Below are 20,691 nucleotides of genomic sequence, written 5' to 3' on the forward strand. Positions count from 1 at the left end.
TTTAATACTGGTTTAGTGTAGTTCGTTGACGTTGGCATTTGTACAGTTAGATATACATTACTGGCTTGTGTAGCCAGATATAGGTACATGACATACATGTACAGTATATAACAGTACTTACCTTTAAATGCCCTATCGCAGATCCGGGAGATATTTTTTCCAGTTAATTTAGATGCAAATTATTACGAATTTTTTCACCGTTCTTTCCACATCCGGGTTTTTATCACACATTTAGACAAGCATCAAAATCAAATCCTTTCAAAAGCCATCATCAGTTCGGCATTTGAAGCGTTGTAATTTACATGTGCCCCACACCCAGAGTATTGTAATTAACACGAGTACAAACTTATCAGCCACACGCGGCGGGAACGAACGCAGCCATTTAAACCGGGCATTCCGGACTGTAGGTACAATGTATGGCTCTGACTTTTATTGTGTCCATGTTTGTGATATCGCTCCTATCAGGGCACGCTATAAATACAGCATTGATAGTTTTTCTCGCGACTATTTAAATTAAATCAACATTTCAAATACCGTTAAAAATTCCAAGGAGCTCGTTCTAAATGTAAAGTATATGATTATTTAAACCTCATTTATTACACAACAAAATCATCATAATTCTACATTTATCAATATTTGTCTAAGTATTACTTTGAATAGTAGACTATGCTGGCAATACTTCCCGATGTAGGTTGTAACTGAAGTAAATCGGTAAGTAATTTGAGGGCACATTCCGTTTACATCAGTCGTACGAGTCCCAGTCATTCAGATACATAATGTACAACCGGTAAGTTAAGTGTATGTGCAGTGCTTATAAGATTAAAATGTCAAAACGTACACATATATATCTTTCTTACTGTCTATCATTTTCCGATTACAAGTAGCAATTGATATAGAGTAACCTCCCTTGATTATATACAATAATGCTCTGACTGACATTTTCGGAAACGCTCTCTTCAGAAACATTATGAGTGTCATTCCTTCCCCGTACGGATTGTAGAATCTCCGAAATCTCCGAAAGGGGTTGGCTTTAACACGAGATTGTCTGAAGGAAGACCCGAGACAATGGTTGATTCCTTGATGTTCCGGGATACGATATGTTTGGTTTGGTTTATTTTGTTTAACGTCCTATTAACAGCCAGGGTCATTTAAGGACGTGCCAGGTTTTTGAGGTGGAGGAAAGCCGGAGTTACCGGAGAAAAAAACACCGGCCTACGGTCAGTACCTGACAACTGCCCCACGTAGGTTTCGAACTCGCAACCCAGATCTAGAGGTGGAGGGCTAGTGATAAAATGTCGGGACACCTTAACCACTCGGCCACCGCAGCCCCACTATGGATACGAGATGAAACGCCAAAAGATGGATAGAAGGATGTTCTGGGATTAGGCGCCAGAAGATTGATAGAAGAATTTTCCGGGAGTAGGGATGAAACGCTTTAAGCTTTGATGAAAGGATTTTCCAGGATAAGGGATGAAACAGAAAAAGATGGATAGAAGGATGTTCCGGGATTAGGCGCCCATAGATAGAAGGATGTTCCGGGATTAGGCGCCCATAGATAGAAGGAGGTTCCGGGATTAGGCGCCCATAGATAGAAGGATGTTCCGGGATTAGGCGCCCATAGATAGAAGGGTGTTCCGGGGTTAAGGATGAAACGCCATAAGTTTGTTGAAAGGATTTTCCAGCATAAGGGATAAAACAGAAAACGATAGATAGAAGGTTCCGGGATTAGGCGCCAGAAGATTGATAGAAGAATGCTCTGGGATTAGGGCTGAAACGTCGTAAGATTGATGGAAGGACGGGCCGGGATTAGGGATGAGGCGCCAAAAGACTGATAGAATGATGTTCCAGGATTAGGGATTAGGCGCCAAAAGATAGATAGAAGGATGTTCCGGGATTAGGGATGAGGTACCCAAAGACAGATAGAATGATGTTCCGGAATTAGGGATTAGGCGCCAAAAGATAGATAGAAGGATGTTCCGGGATTAGGGATTAGGCGCCAAAAGATAGATAGAAGGATGTTCCGGGATTAGGGATGAGGCGCCAAAAGATAGATAGAAGGATGTCCGGGATTAGGGATTAGGCGCCAAAAGATAGATAGAAGGACGTTACGGGATTAGGTGCCAGAAGATTGATAGAAGAAATCTCTGGAATTAGAGATGAAATGTCGTAAGATTGATGGAAGGACGGTCCGGTTTTAGAGATGAGGTACCCAAAGATAGAAGGATGACCTGAGGCAATGGATGAAACACGCTTGAAGATTTGTGGAGGTATGTTACACGACAATCATCGAAATGCTTGAAGATGGAAGTAATTAAAAACATTCGGGACAGTTTTACTATGTAAACATAGATTTTATTTTTGCCATTTATTGCCCTATTATCAACAGGATAGGGTACAAGTTTAGAAAATACAAAACTCTGGAGATTTACGGAAACATGTCGGAACAATTGTTGAAATGCTTGGAATAACATTCCATGATAATAGTGAGGAGGCCGGATATCTATTGGCTGTGACATCAGGAACTGTATAGGTTTTAAGTGATAACACGCGTGCAGTGGGGAAGTTTAAATCATATACACTAATATAACACTTGATGTTCGTATGAACACTTGATATTGTAACCCCAGTCTGTAGGAGATCCACTCTGAATCCAATCTTTATTATTTATAGGTCGTAATTTCTCTAAATTGGCCTCTATATCGGACAGGTCTATAAATATTGGCGAGTACTTGAGGACAAGTGTACCTATATACCGGCTGGGACACCTGCCAAACATTCAGAAGAAAATAAAACTGGACAATTTAATGACGTGAATGTGATCGGCCCATGTTGTGTATTACAATAGCTAAAATACAAAGGAAAACATGGACTGTTATGTGATCAGGAAATCGTGTATATATTTTATAATTACCTTTATCTTTGTTGGACAAATGCGCTATTTGTAGGGGTTTTGCTCAACTTGAGGAAATCTTAAAGTAATGACATTGATAAATACGAGAAACTTTTTTCAGTAAAAATCATAAAAAATGCCCCCAACAACAACCACATTTTTTTTTTTAAGTTTCATTAGGTAAAAAACGCAGATTTTTTGCTATAACAAAATGAAAGCTATCTGCCAATCGAACTGGAATTGTGGGATCTGTTTTGTTTGAAAGTATGAGATGAACAATACCAAATATAGATTTCTAATTTGTTATGTAGGTCTGTCAGACAATGTAATTTGTATGTGACTTGCCATTAAAACTCGAGTGTCAATCGGGAGCAGTCGGTAATTTCCGTAAAATAGACCGGACAGCTCGGATGATTTCCGACGGCTCGCGTGCCGACAAAATCGACACGTATTTATTTTGTAAACGTGAAATAAGTGGATACATGGCACCCGTATATTCTAGTAAATCAACACGCGACTCCCGGGGATCAAATCTTTTATAATCACGATTGTTTTACGTTTAAACCATAACAGACAAAGCTCGCGCTCAAAAGTCAGCGGTGTTGGGTTAAATTACAGCCGATAGATAAAATTGTTTATTTGTATCGGTATGTAATCGTGAGGAGACGATCGCTAGGTCTAACCATGATTTGGTAAAATCCGTTAAATAGCGGACGAAATAACCCGCCATTCAAAATGCAACACCCTGCTGTGTACTTTTGGAAGTAAAACATGCTGGTGATCATATACGCACTGAGTCAGTTAATTGTGCTTTACCAAGTGTTCGAAGGCAGACAGATAAAAGATAAAAAAAAAAAACATTCGCAGTGCTGGTATTATACAGCCAGACTGGCCACCATCCCCTAGGTTTGTTTTTGAGAATTGTTCCACTACATTATGACACTAGATTATCTCCCCCTAGTTTGAAACTTGAGACTTGACATATCCTAGAGACCAAAATTGTATAACTCAATCATATTGATAATTTTAATATTCTGGAGACAGGAGAGGAGGCAGTCTATTATACAGCTGAATTGTCCTATGTCTAGATTTGCGTTTCGACTGAAATTCAGCTTTTAATTTCTTCCGTTTAAACTACATGTATCTAATTCGAGTATGGAACAATGAATTGTCCTATTCTGCATTGGAAATCATATCGTAACATTTTGAAATATGAAATAAAACAATGATATACCGGCAGTGAATTTGATCGCCCAATATATATTGAAATAATCGAGAAAATCAAATCATCTCATTGGACAACAATCTAATAGACTATTTAAGTTGAGGTTGGGAAACTGAAGTATTGATTTTGATCTTGTTTCCATTTAAACCAGATCACAAATTCGGTGAACACGTGATGCTTCGTTCAGGATGACATCTACGGTGCTTCTCACAAGGATACACAAAATGCCCCGTGGTATAGAAATCTAGGGGCCGCAATATAGCTCAGGATCAGTAGGTGAGAAAGCCGACCACCTATTCAAGGTGCGTGGTTCGACGCTCCCTACCACGCTCCCTACCCTACCACGCTCCCTACCCTACCACGCTCCCTACCCTACCACACTCCCTACCCTACCACACTCCCTACCCTACCACGCTCCCTACCCTACCACACTCCCTACCCTACCACACTCCCTACCCTACCACACTCCCTACCCTACCACGCTCCCTACCCTACCACGCTCCCTACCCTACCACACTCCCTACCCTACCACGCTCCCTACCCTACCACGCTCCCTACCCTACCACACTCCCTACCACACTCCCTACCCTACCACGCTCCCTACCCTACCACACTCCCTACCATACTCCCTACCCTACCACACTCCCTACCACACTCCCTACCCTACCACGCTCCCTACCCTACCACGCTCCCTACCCTACCACACTCCCCTACCCTACCACACTCCCTACCACACTCCCTACCCTACCATACTCCCTACCCTACCACACTCCCTACCACACTCCCTACCCTACCACGCTCCCTACCCTACCACACTCCCTACCATACTCCCTACCCTACCACACTCCCTACCACACTCCCTACCCTACCACGCTCCCTACCCTACCACGCTCCCTACCCTACCACACTCCTACCCTACCACACTCCCTACCCTACCACACTCCCTACCACACTCCCTACCCTACCACGCTCCCTACCCTACCACACTCCCTACCATACTCCCTACCCTACCACACTCCCTACCACACTCCCTACCCTACCACGCTCCCTACACCCTACCCCACCTCCCTACCCTACCACACCCCCTACCCTACCACACTCCTCCCTACCACTCCTACCACACACTCCCTACCCTACCACACTCCCTACCTACCACACCCTCCACCCCTACCACACTCCCTACCCTACCACACTCCCTACCCTACCACACTCCCTACCCTATCACACTGCCTACCCTACCACTCCCTCCCTACCCTACCACGCCTCCCTCACCCTCCAATCACACTGCCCTACCCTACCACGCTCCCTACCCTACCACCACACTCCCTACCCTATCACACTGCCTACCCTACCACACTCCCTACCCTACCACACTCCCTACCCTACCACACTCCCTACCCTACCACACTCCCTACCCTACCACACTCCCTACCCTACCACGCTCCCTACCCTACCATACTCCCTACCCTATCACACTCCCTACCACACTCCCTATCCTACCACACTCCCTACCCTATCACACTGCCTACCCTACCACACTCCCTACCCTACCACACTCCCTACCCTACCACGCCCCTACCCTACCACACTCCCTACCCTACCACCCCCCTCCCTACCCTACCACACTCCCTACCCTACCACCACTCCCTACCCTACCACACTCCCTACCCTACCACACTCCCTACCCTACCACACTCCCTACCACACTCCCTACCCTACCACACTCCCTACCCTACCACACTCCCTACCACACTCCCTACCCTACCACACTCCCTACCCTACCACACTCCCTACCCTACCACACTCCCTACCCTACCACACTCCCTACCCTACCACACTCCCTACCCTACCACGCTCCCTACCCTACCACACTCCCTACCACACTCCCTACCACACTCCCTACCACACTCCCTACCCTACCACACTCCCTACCCTACCACACTCAGTAGTATAAAAGTGAGGGTTCTGGCGCAGTGCCTCCCCTATATAATCCTTACCACCTCCCTGGCACCCCCCTAGTGGCACCCCCCTTGGCAGGGGGGTACCGATGACGTCACAAATGGAGGGTTATACAGTGCATAAAATGACCATCAGGGGGGTACCGATGATGTAACGGAGGGTCACGCCCCCTCTCCCCATCAGGGGGGGGGGGGGGGGGGGGGGGGTCATTGATGACGTGTTGGGGTTTTCCAATCTATTTCGACCGATTGTATCGCGGTCAGACTTCTACAACATTATATAAGATAACAAGACACCTCATATGTACAACATTTTATTTTCCCCGTCGCGATTGAATGAATGTAGGTCGGAGAGCCATCCCACATCCATCCTTACAAAGAATACCTACTCTATCATGGACAAATGAATATTTACAACTACACGAGAGCCATCTATCATCCGTTTTGATGGTACTAGGATGATCTGTGTATATGTACACCATTTTTCTCTTCAAACGGGGTCTTGATATTAGACCTTTCTAGGATAGTTTACTCTCCTACAAATCGGTTACATCAGACACATTGATCCAGGAGTTAAATTTCTTCGGCCAGTGAAGCCATTTCACATAGTATTGTTTGTTTCGACCTTTTCCTCTGGTTTTCAGAATGGTCTCCACCTTCCACATATCATCGTCTCTGACATCTATTTTCTGTAGCTCAGACTGGTAGAACGTTCCTTTGATCTCGTCTCCATCATAGTCTTTGACTCTATACACTGGTAAGCCTCCACGAAGTATCTTTTGAGAAATAGTAAATATCTCCCCCGTCCATTTTTGGTCATATTCTCGGGAGAAAAGGTTTCTCAAATGGGACAGCCTTACTTTATCCCCAACTTTGAACTTAAAAGGTTTACGAACCTTCTTCGTTTTTTCGGATCACAGACTGTTTCTTCGGCCAATACATTCTCCACCAGATGGAAGTTTCATTGGTTTTAGTTGCATTTGCTGGGGCCATACCGATCGTCCGGTGATATGTCTGATTGTAGCTATCAGCAAACGTTTGTAATTGCTCAACGTATGCGTAGTTTCTTCTGTGTGTGAAATATCTGTACAATCTGGATTTTATGGTCTTGATGACACGCTCAGACACCGCTGCTTTGGATTCGTTTTGCGCATAGAGATGTTGTATGCCGTATCTATCCAGCAGTGCGTTCACCTCTTTTGATCTAAATTCCTGACCCTTATCGGTACGTATCCGACCGGGCTGTCTACCCTCGGATAAAATGTCTTGTAGTGCTTTTACAACAGATGCACCTTTCTTGTCTCTGATCGGTCTCAGCCACAGATACTTGGAGAACACGTCAATGACAACGAGTACATAAGCGTAGCCATCGTTTTCACTCTTGAATTTGACCATGTCCATGAGATCAGCCGACCATTGGTCGTCGATACCCATCACGATGATTTTGTTTCGCTTGAATGGACGTCGGAGGGATCTCTGAAGGCTGTACGGCTCTTGACGTTGTAAACATTTTCTTATTTTATATTTGCTGATGACGTATTTTCGTTCTTTTCGTACATATCTAAACAATTTGTCGGGTCGGGAGAAACTCCCCGCCTTTGCAGGGTTAAAGTAAATATCTCTTAAATAATCCTCCCAGGAAGGCATCTTTCCTCGTCGAGTGTTGGACGTTGAAATGAACTTTAAGACGCAATACACCATATTTATATCAGTTTTCTTCTACTTCGGAGTCATCATCCGATTCATCAACTTCGGAGTCATCGTCTGATCCATCCTCTTCGGAGTCATCGTCCCACAACTCTTCTAAAACATGACGATTCTTTTTAAGTGCCATCTTGATCGCTTTACTATCTCCATATCCATCTTCTATGAATTCTGTTACATCATCCATGATCTTTTTGTGAATCTTGCCATTTCTTAGCTGAAGAATGTACAGGATAATGGCTTTATAATTTTGGTAAAATTGCTCCATATCTTCAGATTCCATCTTCTCGTTCGCCTTTTTCTGTGCTTCGTCATCAGACATGCCCTCGTTAACATATTTCTCATACTTTTGATTCCATTTAACCTCATTCGAAGACTCTGCTTCATTCATCAAGGATTTGAAAACTTCATTTTCTTCACTTTCACCACTTTCCTCATCGGACTCTTCATGTGAGATCCATCTTTTGGATTTCGGTTCCTTTTCATCTATATATTCTCTTTTTCGTTTAAGGGAATCGTTTTCTGGACACCAGGTTTTCAAGTGTCTCTGTAAATCGTGTACGTCTTGGAACATGATACCACAATCATCACAGGCAGGCATATCTTCTTGTAGTAGCTGTGTGTCGTCTACAGTTTGCTGCTGCTGCTGCTTGGAATACGTCTGCTCCGTTGGAGTGTCAGCCTCAAAATGAGCCTTAGTTTGATATCTTTGTCCTTTTATAGACTGTACAGAAAATATGTTACTGCGCATGCGTAACGATTCTGGAGTGGATGGCTTCAAATCGACGAGAAGATATCCGTATGGTTTACTGGTAGCCTGTTTGAAATGCATCATCAGATGTTGTACATTTTCGGGATACATCTGTCTTGCAAGAGTCATGACCTGCTGTTTGTCGATAGGATTGTTGAACAAAACCAAATAATGGCAATTCCTCCTCTGTGTTGGATCTTTGTTGTAGTATAGGTTTTGATTGATGGCAATGACAGACAGGTTTCTATGGTGGCTCCCTTCCGTAAATAATTCGTTAATACGAGGGTCCTTGCTCGCTGACGACATGAGATCGTCCAATATCACCAAGTTTTTAACACTGGGATTTATGAAAGAATCTTGATCTAAATCCAAAGGAATCCCTTGGATGAACTCTACTGAAGGGTAGACTGTTGCTTTGATGACGTCATAAAGTGGTTGCTACCTTTTATACAGCCATATAATACGCTGTGGTGGTGGTGATACCTTTACTATACAATTTTGAAGCAGTGTTTTGACAAAATAAGTCTTTCCGCACGAGGTTGGTCCGGAAACAGTTGCAGTGAATGGATGTTTAAATACCAACTCTTGCTGCTGCTGTTGTTGTTGTTGCTGCTGCTGCTGTTGTTATTGTTGCTGTTGCTGCTGCTGCTGCTGCTGCTGCTGGGTAAATTTATGATGTGCTAGCTGTACAAAACCATCTTTATTGGATAGTTCGTCCTGCTGCGGCGGCTGCTGCTGGTTAAATCCATTGCGTGTTGGCTGAAGCAAGCTCTCTCTATTGGGAATCTCCTGTTGTTGTGGCGGCGGCGGCTGCTGCTGAGGAATAAAATTCTCTCCGTCCACATGCTTAAGTCGAAGTTGTATCTGAATCGACCAATTTACGTCGGGTTCAGCATTTTAGACATCTCCAAAACTCTGATGTATGATTTTCATTACAATTACATCAAGCAGAAATTTGGACCGAAAGCAACTCTACTTTTTACAGACACCGACTCTCTAGCCTACCTTATCCGAACTGAGGACATCTACAAAGACATGCTAGAAGACAGGCATTTATTTGACACCTCGGACTATAACAAAACTCATCCCCTCTATAGCTTGAAAAACAAAAAAACACTGGGGAAAATGAAGGACGAAACTCATGGAAATGCGATTCACGCTTTTGTTGGACTCAAGGCTAAAATGTATTCCTACACATACAACACCATGACAGAAAAAGATGGTACAGAAGTAATGACTCACGTAGAATCGAAGAAGGCAAAAGGTATCAAAAAGTATGTTATAGAAAACCACACTCGTTTCGAGCATTACAAGGAATGTCTTCTCCAGAGGAAAGTAATCATGTCACACATGAATCAGATTAGAAGTTATAAACATCAACTTTACAACATATCCATGACCAAACGGGGTCTATCGCCATTTGACGACAAACGGTATCTGCTAGACGATGGGATCACTAGCTACGCGTACGGACACTGGAGAATATCAGGAGAGTGAACTATCCTAGAAAGGTCTCATTTCAGGACCCTGCTTAGTGGAAAAGGGTGTACAATCGACAGATCACTTGAGTACCACTATGCTGGTGGTAGATGACTCAGTAGTGTAAATAAATAATATTGTCCATTTTAGAGTAGGCTCTATGTACAGTCAGACACAAGATGGGTCCCTGACTTGTGTACTGTCTTATTGACAGGGACTATAAAATATTGAATGTTACCAATGGTCGATTTATTTTTACCCATAATGCATTGCTACATAGAGTATAAAAAGACCTGAAATCTAAAACTTTTCATACATACCTGTCATTTCATACCTTGACACCGACGAGAACACATCGACATGAAGCACCAGTGCCGTATTTGTTTTAGTGAATATATCTGGCCACATGATTTAAAACGTCACATCAGACATAAGCATTCGGACGGAGAGAATTTTATTCCTCAGCAGCAGCCGCCGCCGCCACAACAACAGGAGATTCCCAATAGAGAGAGCTTGCTTCAGCCAACACGCAATGGATTTAACCAGCAGCAGCAGCAGCCGTAGCAGCAGCCGCAGCAGCAGGACGAACTATCCAATAAAGATGGTTTTGTACAGCTAGCACATCATAAATTTACCCAGCAGCAGCAGCAGCAGCAGCAGCAACAGCAACAATAACAACAGCAGCAGCAGCAACAACAACAACAGCAGCAGCAAGAGTTGGTATTTAAACATCCATCCACTGCAACTGTTTCCGGACCAACCTCGTGCGGAAAGACTTATTTTGTCAAAACACTGCTTCAAAATTGTATAGTAAAGGTATCACCACCACCACAGCGTATTATATGGCTGTATAAAAGGTGGCAACCACTTTATGACGTCATCAAAGCAACAGTCTACCCTTCAGTAGAGTTCATCCAAGGGATTCCTTTGGATTTAGATCAAGATTCTTTCATAAATCCCAGTGTTAAAAACTTGGTGATATTGGACGATCTCATGTCGTCAGCGAGCAAGGACCCTCGTATTAACGAATTATTTACGGAAGGGAGCCACCATAGAAACCTGTCTGTCATTGCCATCAATCAAAACCTATACTACAACAAAGATCCAACACAGAGGAGGAATTGCCATTATTTGGTTTTGTTCAACAATCCTATCGACAAACAGCAGGTCATGACTCTTGCAAGACAGATGTATCCCGAAAATGTACAACATCTGATGATGCATTTCAAACAGGCTACCAGTAAACCATACGGATATCTTCTCGTCGATTTGAAGCCATCCACTCCAGAATCGTTACGCATGCGCAGTAACATATTTTCTGTACAGTCTATAAAAGGACAAAGATATCAAACTAAGGCTCATTTTGAGGCTGACACTCCAACGGAGCAGACGTATTCCAAGCAGCAGCAGCAGCAAACTGTAGACGACACACAGCTACTACAAGAAGATATGCCTGCCTGTGATGATTGTGGTATCATGTTCCAAGACGTACACGATTTACAGAGACACTTGAAAACCTGGTGTCCAGAAAACGATTCCCTTAAACGAAAAAGAGAATATATAGATGAAGAGGAACCGAAATCCAAAAGATGGATCTCACATGAAGAGTCCGATGAGGAAAGTGGTGAAAGTGAAGAAAATGAAGTTTTCAAATCCTTGATGAATGAAGCAGAGTCTTCGAATGAGGTTAAATGGAATCAAAAGTATGAGAAATATGTTAACGAGGGCATGTCTGATGACGAAGCACAGAAAAAGGCGAACGAGAAGATGGAATCTGAAGATATGGAGCAATTTTACCAAAATTATAAAGCCATTATCCTGTACATTCTTCAGCTAAGAAATGGCAAGATTCACAAAAAGATCATGGATGATGTAACAGAATTCATAGAAGATGGATATGGAGATAGTAAAGCGATCAAGATGGCACTTAAAAAGAATCGTCATGTTTTAGAAGAGTTGTGGGACGATGACTCCGAAGAGGATGGATCAGACGATGACTCCGAAGTTGATGAATCGGATGATGACTCCGAAGTAGAAGAAAACTGATATAAATATGGTGTATTGCGTCTTAAAGTTCATTTCAACGTCCAACACTCGACGAGGAAAGATGCCTTCCTGGGAGGATTATTTAAGAGATATTTACTTTAACCCTGCAAAGGCGGGGAGTTTCTCCCGACCCGACAAATTGTTTAGATATGTACGAAAAGAACGAAAATACGTCATCAGCAAATATAAAATAAGAAAATGTTTACAACGTCAAGAGCCGTACAGCCTTCAGAGATCCCTCCGACGTCCATTCAAGCGAAACAAAATCATCGTGATGGGTATCGACGACCAATGGTCGGCTGATCTCATGGACATGGTCAAATTCAAGAGTGAAAACGATGGCTACGCTTATGTACTCGTTGTCATTGACGTGTTCTCCAAGTATCTGTGGCTGAGACCGATCAGAGACAAGAAAGGTGCATCTGTTGTAAAAGCACTACAAGACATTTTATCCGAGGGTAGACAGCCCGGTCGGATACGTACCGATAAGGGTCAGGAATTTAGATCAAAAGAGGTGAACGCACTGCTGGATAGATACGGCATACAACATCTCTATGCGCAAAACGAATCCAAAGCAGCGGTGTCTGAGCGTGTCATCAAGACCATAAAATCCAGATTGTACAGATATTTCACACACAGAAGAAACTACGCATACGTTGAGCAATTACAAACGTTTGCTGATAGCTACAATCAGACATATCACCGGACGATCGGTATGGCCCCAGCAAATGCAACTAAAACCAATGAAACTTCCATCTGGTGGAGAATGTATTGGCCGAAGAAACAGTCTGTGATCCGAAAAACGAAGAAGGTTCGTAAACCTTTTAAGTTCAAAGTTGGGGATAAAGTAAGGCTGTCCCATTTGAGAAACCTTTTCTCCCGAGAATATGACCAAAAATGGACGGGGGAGATATTTACTATTTCTCAAAAGATACTTCGTGGAGGCTTACCAGTGTATAGAGTCAAAGACTATGATGGAGACGAGATCAAAGGAACGTTCTACCAGTCTGAGCTACAGAAAATAGATGTCAGAGACGATGATATGTGGAAGGTGGAGACCATTCTGAAAACCAGAGGAAAAGGTCGAAACAAACAATACTATGTGAAATGGCTTCACTGGCCGAAGAAATTTAACTCCTGGATCAATGTGTCTGATGTAACCGATTTGTAGGAGAGTAAACTATCCTAGAAAGGTCTAATATCAAGACCCCGTTTGAAGAGAAAAATGGTGTACATATACACAGATCATCCTAGTACCATCAAAACGGATGATAGATGGCTCTCGTGTAGTTGTAAATATTCATTTGTCCATGATAGAGTAGGTATTCTTTGTAAGGATGGATGTGGGATGGCTCTCCGACCTACATTCATTCAATCGCGACGGGGAAAATAAAATGTTGTACATATGAGGTGTCTTGTTATCTTATATAATGTTGTAGAAGTCTGACCGCGATACAATCGGTCGAAATAGATTGGAAAACCCCAACACGTCATCAATGACCCCCCCCCCCCCCCTGATGGGGAGAGGGGGCGTGACCCTCCGTTACATCATCGGTACCCCCCTGATGGTCATTTTATGCACTGTATAACCCTCCATTTGTGACGTCATCGGTACCCCCCTGCCAAGGGGGGTGCCACTAGGGGGTTGCCAGGGAGGTGGTAAGGATTATATAGGGAAGGCACCGCGCCAGAACCCTCACTTTTATACTACTACACTCCCTACCCTACCACACTCCCTACCACTTTCCCTACCCTACCACGCTCGATTACCCTACCACGCTCGACTACCCTACCACACTCCCTACCACACTCCCTACCCTACCACACTCCCTACCCTACCACGCTCCTTACCCTACCACGCTCCCTACCCTACCACACTCCCTACTCTACCCCGCTCCCTACCCTACCACCACTCCCTACCCTACCACGCTCCCTATCCTACCACACTCCCTACCCTACCACACTCCCTACCACACTCCCTACCCTACCACACTCCCTACCCTACCACGCTCCTTACCCTACCACGCTCCCTACCCTACCACACTCCCTACCCTACCACACTCCCTACCCTACCACGCTCCCTACCCTACCACACTCCCTACCATACCACACTCCCTACCCTACCACACTCCCTACCCTACCACACTCCCTACCACACTCCCTACCCTACCACGCTCCCTATCCTACCACACTCCCTACCCTACCACACTCCCTACCATACTCCCTACCACGCTCCCTACCCTACCACACTCCCTACCACACTCCCTACCACACTCTCTACCTTACCACGCTCCTTATCCTACCACGCTCCCTACCCTACCACACTCCCTACCCTACCACGCTCCCTACCCCACCACGCTCCCCACCCTACCACGCTCCCTACCCTACCACACTCCCTACCACACTCCCTACCCTACCACACTCCCTACCACACTCCCACCCTACCACACCCCTACCCTACCACGCTCCCTACCCTACCACACTCCCTACCCTACCACGCTCCCTACCACACTCCCTACCTACCACGCTCCTTACCCTACCACGCTCCCTACCCTACCCCCCTCCCTACCCCACCACGCTCCCTACCCTACCACACTCCCTACCCTACCACACTCCCTACCCTACCACACTCCCTACCACACTCCCTACCCTACCACGCTCCCTTTCCCTACCACGCTCCCTACCCTACCACCCCTACCACCACACTCAACACAACTCCCCTACCCTACCCACACATCCTAACCCCCCAACCAACCCCTACCACACTCCACCTAAACACCACAAGCTCCACCCACTACACCCCCCACCCACCACACGCCCGAACCACCACACCCCTACCACCACCCCCCCACTCCCTACCCAATCAATAACCACCCACTCCTCCCCACCCACCAAACCCTACTACCCACACCAACCACCACACCCCTACCTACCACCTCCTCCCCACCCCTCCCCCTCCCACCCAACCACACTCCTACCCTACCACCTCCTACCCAAACCACCTACCACAACACTCCCTCCCAAAGCCCTCCACACCGCACGCCCTACCCACACACCCTACAACACAACTCGACACCAACAACACCCACCCTACCACACATCCCTACCCCCACACTCCCTACCCACCACACGACCCGACCACCACCGCTACAGCACGCACACAACACGCCGACGACCACAAAGCCGACCCACCACACCCTGACCCGACCACACGCCGACCCGACACACGCCCGACCAACACACGCCGACCACCGAACCAACACGCCAGACCCACACACACCCACCCGACCAAACAGCCGACGACACACGACCTGAACGCGACCACACGACCACCGACCACACGTCCTACCGACAACACGCCACCACCACACCCAAGACCCGAACAAGCCCGAAGAACAAATGCCAGACCGACCAACGGACGAGAACAAAGCCGACCACGAACAAAGAACAAAAGAAAAGAACGAACGGACACACGAAGACAAAAACAGACTACAGACAAATCAAGGAAACGAAAGAAAAAAAGAAAGAAAAACGAACAGCCACAGCGAAAACACGAGCAAAGAACAAGAAGAAGAAAAAAAAGCAGCACAACCAAAAAAGAACAAACGACGAAGAAAGAAAAAAACGCGAAGCCCACCCATGCTAAAGACAAAACGACAAAGAAAAACGACCGAAAGGAAGAACAGAAGAAACAGAAGCGAACATACCTAAAGCGAAAACTACTCACTACAATACGCCAACCAACACAAAAAAAGCACTAAAACAACACAAAAAAAAACAACCAACCACAAACTACTGACACACTACTCTACCACACTCCCTACCCTACCACACTCCCTACCCTACCACACACCCTACCCTACCACACTCCCTACCACACTCCCTACACTACCACACTCCCTACCCTACCACACTCCCTACCCTACCACACTCCCTACCCTACCACACTCCCTACCCTACCACACTCCCCTACCACACTCCCTACCCTACCGCACTCCCTACCCTACCACGCTCCCTACCACACTCCCTACCCTACCACGTTCCCTACCCTACCACGCTCCCTACCCTACCCACACTCCCTACCCTACCACACTCCCTACCCTACCACAATCCTTACCACACTCCCTACCATACCACAATCCCGGAAGTTACAAATGAATCATAGTGACGGGGAAAGATCGAATTCCTTAGGGACGAAATAACTTACTTATTATTTATAACCTTAATTTAAAAGATAAAAAAAGAGATGTTTAAACTTTCGGAGGATGGTGATAGTGTAAAAATATATAACAAATAATACTTGTTTCCAATCGATCATTATTATTTTTGTCGGCGATGTACTGTACCAGTTGGCTTAAGTTATATTCAATAATTTTGTGAGGTACGTATACGGTGGTAGGACGCAGGGCAACGTGACTGAAGGGTCGTTAGTTCGAGTCCCGGCACTGGGGCTGTGTTGTATCCTTGAACAAGAAACTTTAGTCCATTGGGTTCCACTCAGCTGTAAATAAGTACGTGGTAGGGCAGTGTAAGTGATATCATATGTAAAGCGTTAGGCACCGAAACGGCAGCTCTGGCTGTATACTTCCCAGGGAGTTGAGAAAGACACTGGATGATGATTAAAAGCGAAATAAGCGCGGAGAGTAACGTGTGAACCGCTTTAAGGCGGCTATGTTACGATGATATTGCGGTATATAAAGCTCCAAACTTTCATCTAAATAAGCTCGAGACATGTTCCCCGGACGCTGTACCCGACGGACGTACATTAGTGAACGACGATCGGACGGACTAATTAGTGTGAAATCGATTTTTTAATCTCCCGTCCAATTTAGTCCTTTGGCTGTTTTTATTCCTCCATTTGACGGGAGATTAAAAAATCGATTTCACACTAATTAACAAATTACAATAATCAAAAAAATAAATCCGTGTGACGCGTGATTACATTCTGTCCAGGTCGTGACCAAAGTAGACCTCAGACGTTTAATCCTATACTCACGGTAATCTCTGTTAAATGGATTATATTTATTCACACTAGCTTAATCAAAAGTACAAATCAGTCACCATGGGGTTACTTATCGTCCTGTGTGTAACCACACTTCACACTGATCTTTTGTTAAAAACATGAGACTTTTCAATCGTTTATCAATTATTATATAACGGCTTCCATCTTTCAGTCCACAGGAACTTGAGAATTAGTTACAGTCTACGTGTATTTGGACCTCCCCTAGTGTTTATAGCACAGGGACCTGAGAATTAGTTACAGTTTACATGTATTTGGACCTCCCCTAGTGTGTATAGCACATTTTCAGACATGTTTTTGTTGGGGTTTTTTTGCAGTTTAAAATTCGTTAAAAATGACATCCCCGGTTTTCATTGTGTCTAGTCCCCAAAACGTCTCAAAATATGCTATACACACTAAGGGAGGTCCAAATACATGTAGACTGTAACTAATTCTCAGGTCCCTGTGCTATACACACTAGGGGAGGTCCAAATACACGTAGACTGTAACTAATTCTCAAGTCCCTGTGCTATACACACTAGGGGAGGTCCAAATACACGTAGACTGTTACTAAGTCTCAAGTCCCTATGCTATACACACTAGGGGAGGTCCAAATACACGTAGACTGTAACTAATTCTCAAGTCCCTGTGATACACACTAGGGGAGGTCCAAATACACGTAGACTGTTACTAAGTCTCAAGTCCGTGTGTTTCAGTCAGGCTCTCAAAGCCGAATATCAGAGACAAGGCACTTAAACAGTACATTGTATTGTAGCCTATGTATTGTATGTAATTTACATCATATAGGAACTGTATTTGTCTGGGTAATTTTGTCTTTGTCTTGGTAATTTTGTCTGGGTAATTTTGTCCGGGTAATTTTGTCTGGGTAATTTTGTCCGGGTAATTTTGTCCGGGTAATTTTGTCTGTGAAATCTGTACAAAAGACACATATTCAGTAAAATTGAGAGAAGTAAACATCACATGTGTACAGCTGTTTGCTTCTAGGACTCGTCAGTGATGCTAAGGGCCTAGAACTGGTGTGAAGGAGGCGACAAAAACAGGTCGTAAAATATATTAAAACCTGGATGGAGAGGTGCAAAAATAAAAAAAAAACAAAAAACAAAAAACAAAAACAAAAACAAAAAATTTAATTGTCAAGATTTGATCTGATAAGGATTTTGAGTACCTGTGTATATTCTGAACAGTGTCACTTTTAAGATAAATAAAAACATGACAAGCAGGTTTACGATAAACCTGGGCGACTGAGAAGTCTACCAACATTGTGAAGTACCTTTTACTCTTCAATTTTTCGGTTAGACCCAACGTGTTGATATCCAATAGGCGTCTATAAAACTCAAAATCTGATGAGATGAGATGATGAGATGAGATGAGATGAGATGAGATGATACACTAAGATTCCATCCTCTGTCAAAAGTTGTCCCTTACCCTCACATGGAAACTCTGAAGTCGTAGAACTTTAAAACAATCTAGTCTAGTGTAGTATATAGTGTAGTATTTAGTGTAGTATGTAATTTGAAAACAATGTTCTATTGTCCTAGAAACTTGATACCGAGGACACGATTTTTGTCCCGAAGATATGTTATATATCAGTGTATTCAACCCCAGGTTCATGAATATTCATTAACCTTAGGAAATACCCTAACTTTTTTTCTAGGGAAGAATTGATAGAATCTAAGGAAAGTTTGTTAACAAAGATTTCTCCTGTTAAATCCAACAACGCTTTCGTATGGGCAATCTTAAGACATGTCCTGTGAATCAACGTTGTTGAGACCGGGGCCGTGTTACCCGGCGACCTGTATACTATATCTACCCTGTGCAGACATTACCCGTACGTGTCATGTGTTGCGGGGAATAATGTGGATAGTTTTGGTGTAAGTTTGAATTTAATATCATCATATAACTTAAGGTATACAAGCTATAAGTTTTGTGTAGACAATATATATATTTACCCGCGTTAATGTATGCCGATCATTTGGCTCTATAAACTATAACAGTAACACGTAGCCCAAACAGCTTGGAGCTGTTATATTGTCTTTAAAATGATAAATATAATTTTATCTTTAACTTGTCCCAAAGGCCATATAACTTAGTCCCTGTATATAACCCTAACATTGTCTTACCTTCGTCGTTTGCTCAGCTTTTTCTGTCTCGGAACTGGTTCGTCATCTACCACACTCCTGACATCGTCCCTTGGCTTCACATCTTCTTCTTCCTCTACTTTGTCCTCTTCTTTTTCCTCTTCCTCTATATGTGCAAAGATTAATTGCTGAACCGCCCGACTCTGTGTTCGAATCTGATCCTCGATAGGGAGAGAAACTTGGTGCGGCTCACACGATCTAGGTTCATAATTAATGCAATCTGCGTAATCAATGTCCGGAATTTCATCAGCAGAACTAGGTAAGTCTGATTTATTTACCTCGGCTAATTCCGGGTCAGGAAAATTGTCGTCGGTCAGTTCCGGATCCAGAAGACCTTCGGATGTATCGCTATTGTGGCCTTCCGCTGTTTCCTCGCGACCGCCATCCTTGTCTTGATATGGAGTTCCAGGGCGTCTTTGTTTCAGAGTATCCATGCCGTTATAAGTAGCAGTCTCCTGAATACTTTCCGGACTTTCAGGACTTGCGGTCGGATGATCCGGAAATGTGTTCCAATTACACTCTTTGGAATAAGACTGGTCCGAGCTGCTTCCGTTCGGACTGTTTCCAAGGTGATCGGCATTTGGTTGATAGGGACAATCCGGTGGTGATTGTTCCGGGTAGTTTTCAATATCGGTGCCATTGTCTTGATTTGAAATTTCCATGTCGTACCAAAACACACTAATTAGTCCAACAAAGGACCGCTGGATACAATCCGATAGTCAGCGTCACTCTTTCAACTCTCTACGACATTTAACTGCAGATAAATAGTCGAGACATATATAACTCGGTCCCACATTTGAACTATTGTGCTCTACCCTTTTTCACAAAATCCATTAAAAAATCTATATCCCTAATCCGGAAAACGATTTTCTGAAGTCGATTTGTATTTGAGGTTTCTAATTCACGTGTGACCGTTTCGATTACCTGGCGTACAGGTGACTACTTATTATGACGGGGAGGTTTAACGCCTGTAATTCGAGGGCTGTGTGTATTATCGCTATAGATCTCTAACACCCGGTTAAAATGTCGTTACAAACATTCACCCTGTCCTAATCTTGCCTTCCTTTTTGACAGTCTAGAACACGTGAAAAATATACTCTGTAGTATATACCTAATTAGTAGTTGGCGAGAAGAATGACGTAGATATTTGCATTAAAGTCTATATTTAGATAAGGAAAAAGTCGATACAAATCGTATTGTTATTGTTGTAGTGTTGACACGCGTTAAGGAAGTGTAATCATTAATAACCGAGTCTACCAACAAACACAGCAATGTATCGATAGGTACCTAGGTGAGGGGGTATAGGAGCAATCGAAACACATTGTCATTTTCTTCGAACCTATACGTTCGCAGAAGAGGGCGAAGTGTTCCGATTGGGTATAGGAGGTTACTGTAAACCCAGAAAGGTACCGATGGGTGCCTAGGTGAGTGGTTATAGGAGGTTAGTGTTAACCCAGAAAGGTACCGATAGGTACCGAGG

The 20,691-nt window shown here is 44.2% G+C and overlaps 1 protein-coding gene across 1 annotated transcript in view; it reads right to left on the bottom strand.

The window, feature by feature from the left end:
* Nucleotides 1–20,085, bottom strand: part of LOC117341221 — a 73,533-nt gene extending 53,448 nt beyond the window's left edge. Inside the window, exon 1 of the mRNA XM_033903076.1 lies at nucleotides 19,194–20,085. Coding sequence (XP_033758967.1) covers nucleotides 19,194–19,873 — 680 coding nt within the window. The 5' untranslated portion in view covers nucleotides 19,874–20,085. The remainder of the gene's footprint in view (nucleotides 1–19,193) is intronic.
* Nucleotides 20,086–20,691: the final 606 nt, after the last annotated feature.

The sequence above is a fragment of the Pecten maximus genome, chromosome 13 (assembly GCF_902652985.1).
Source record: "Pecten maximus chromosome 13, xPecMax1.1, whole genome shotgun sequence".
In the NCBI taxonomy this organism is placed as follows: domain Eukaryota; kingdom Metazoa; phylum Mollusca; class Bivalvia; order Pectinida; family Pectinidae; genus Pecten; species Pecten maximus.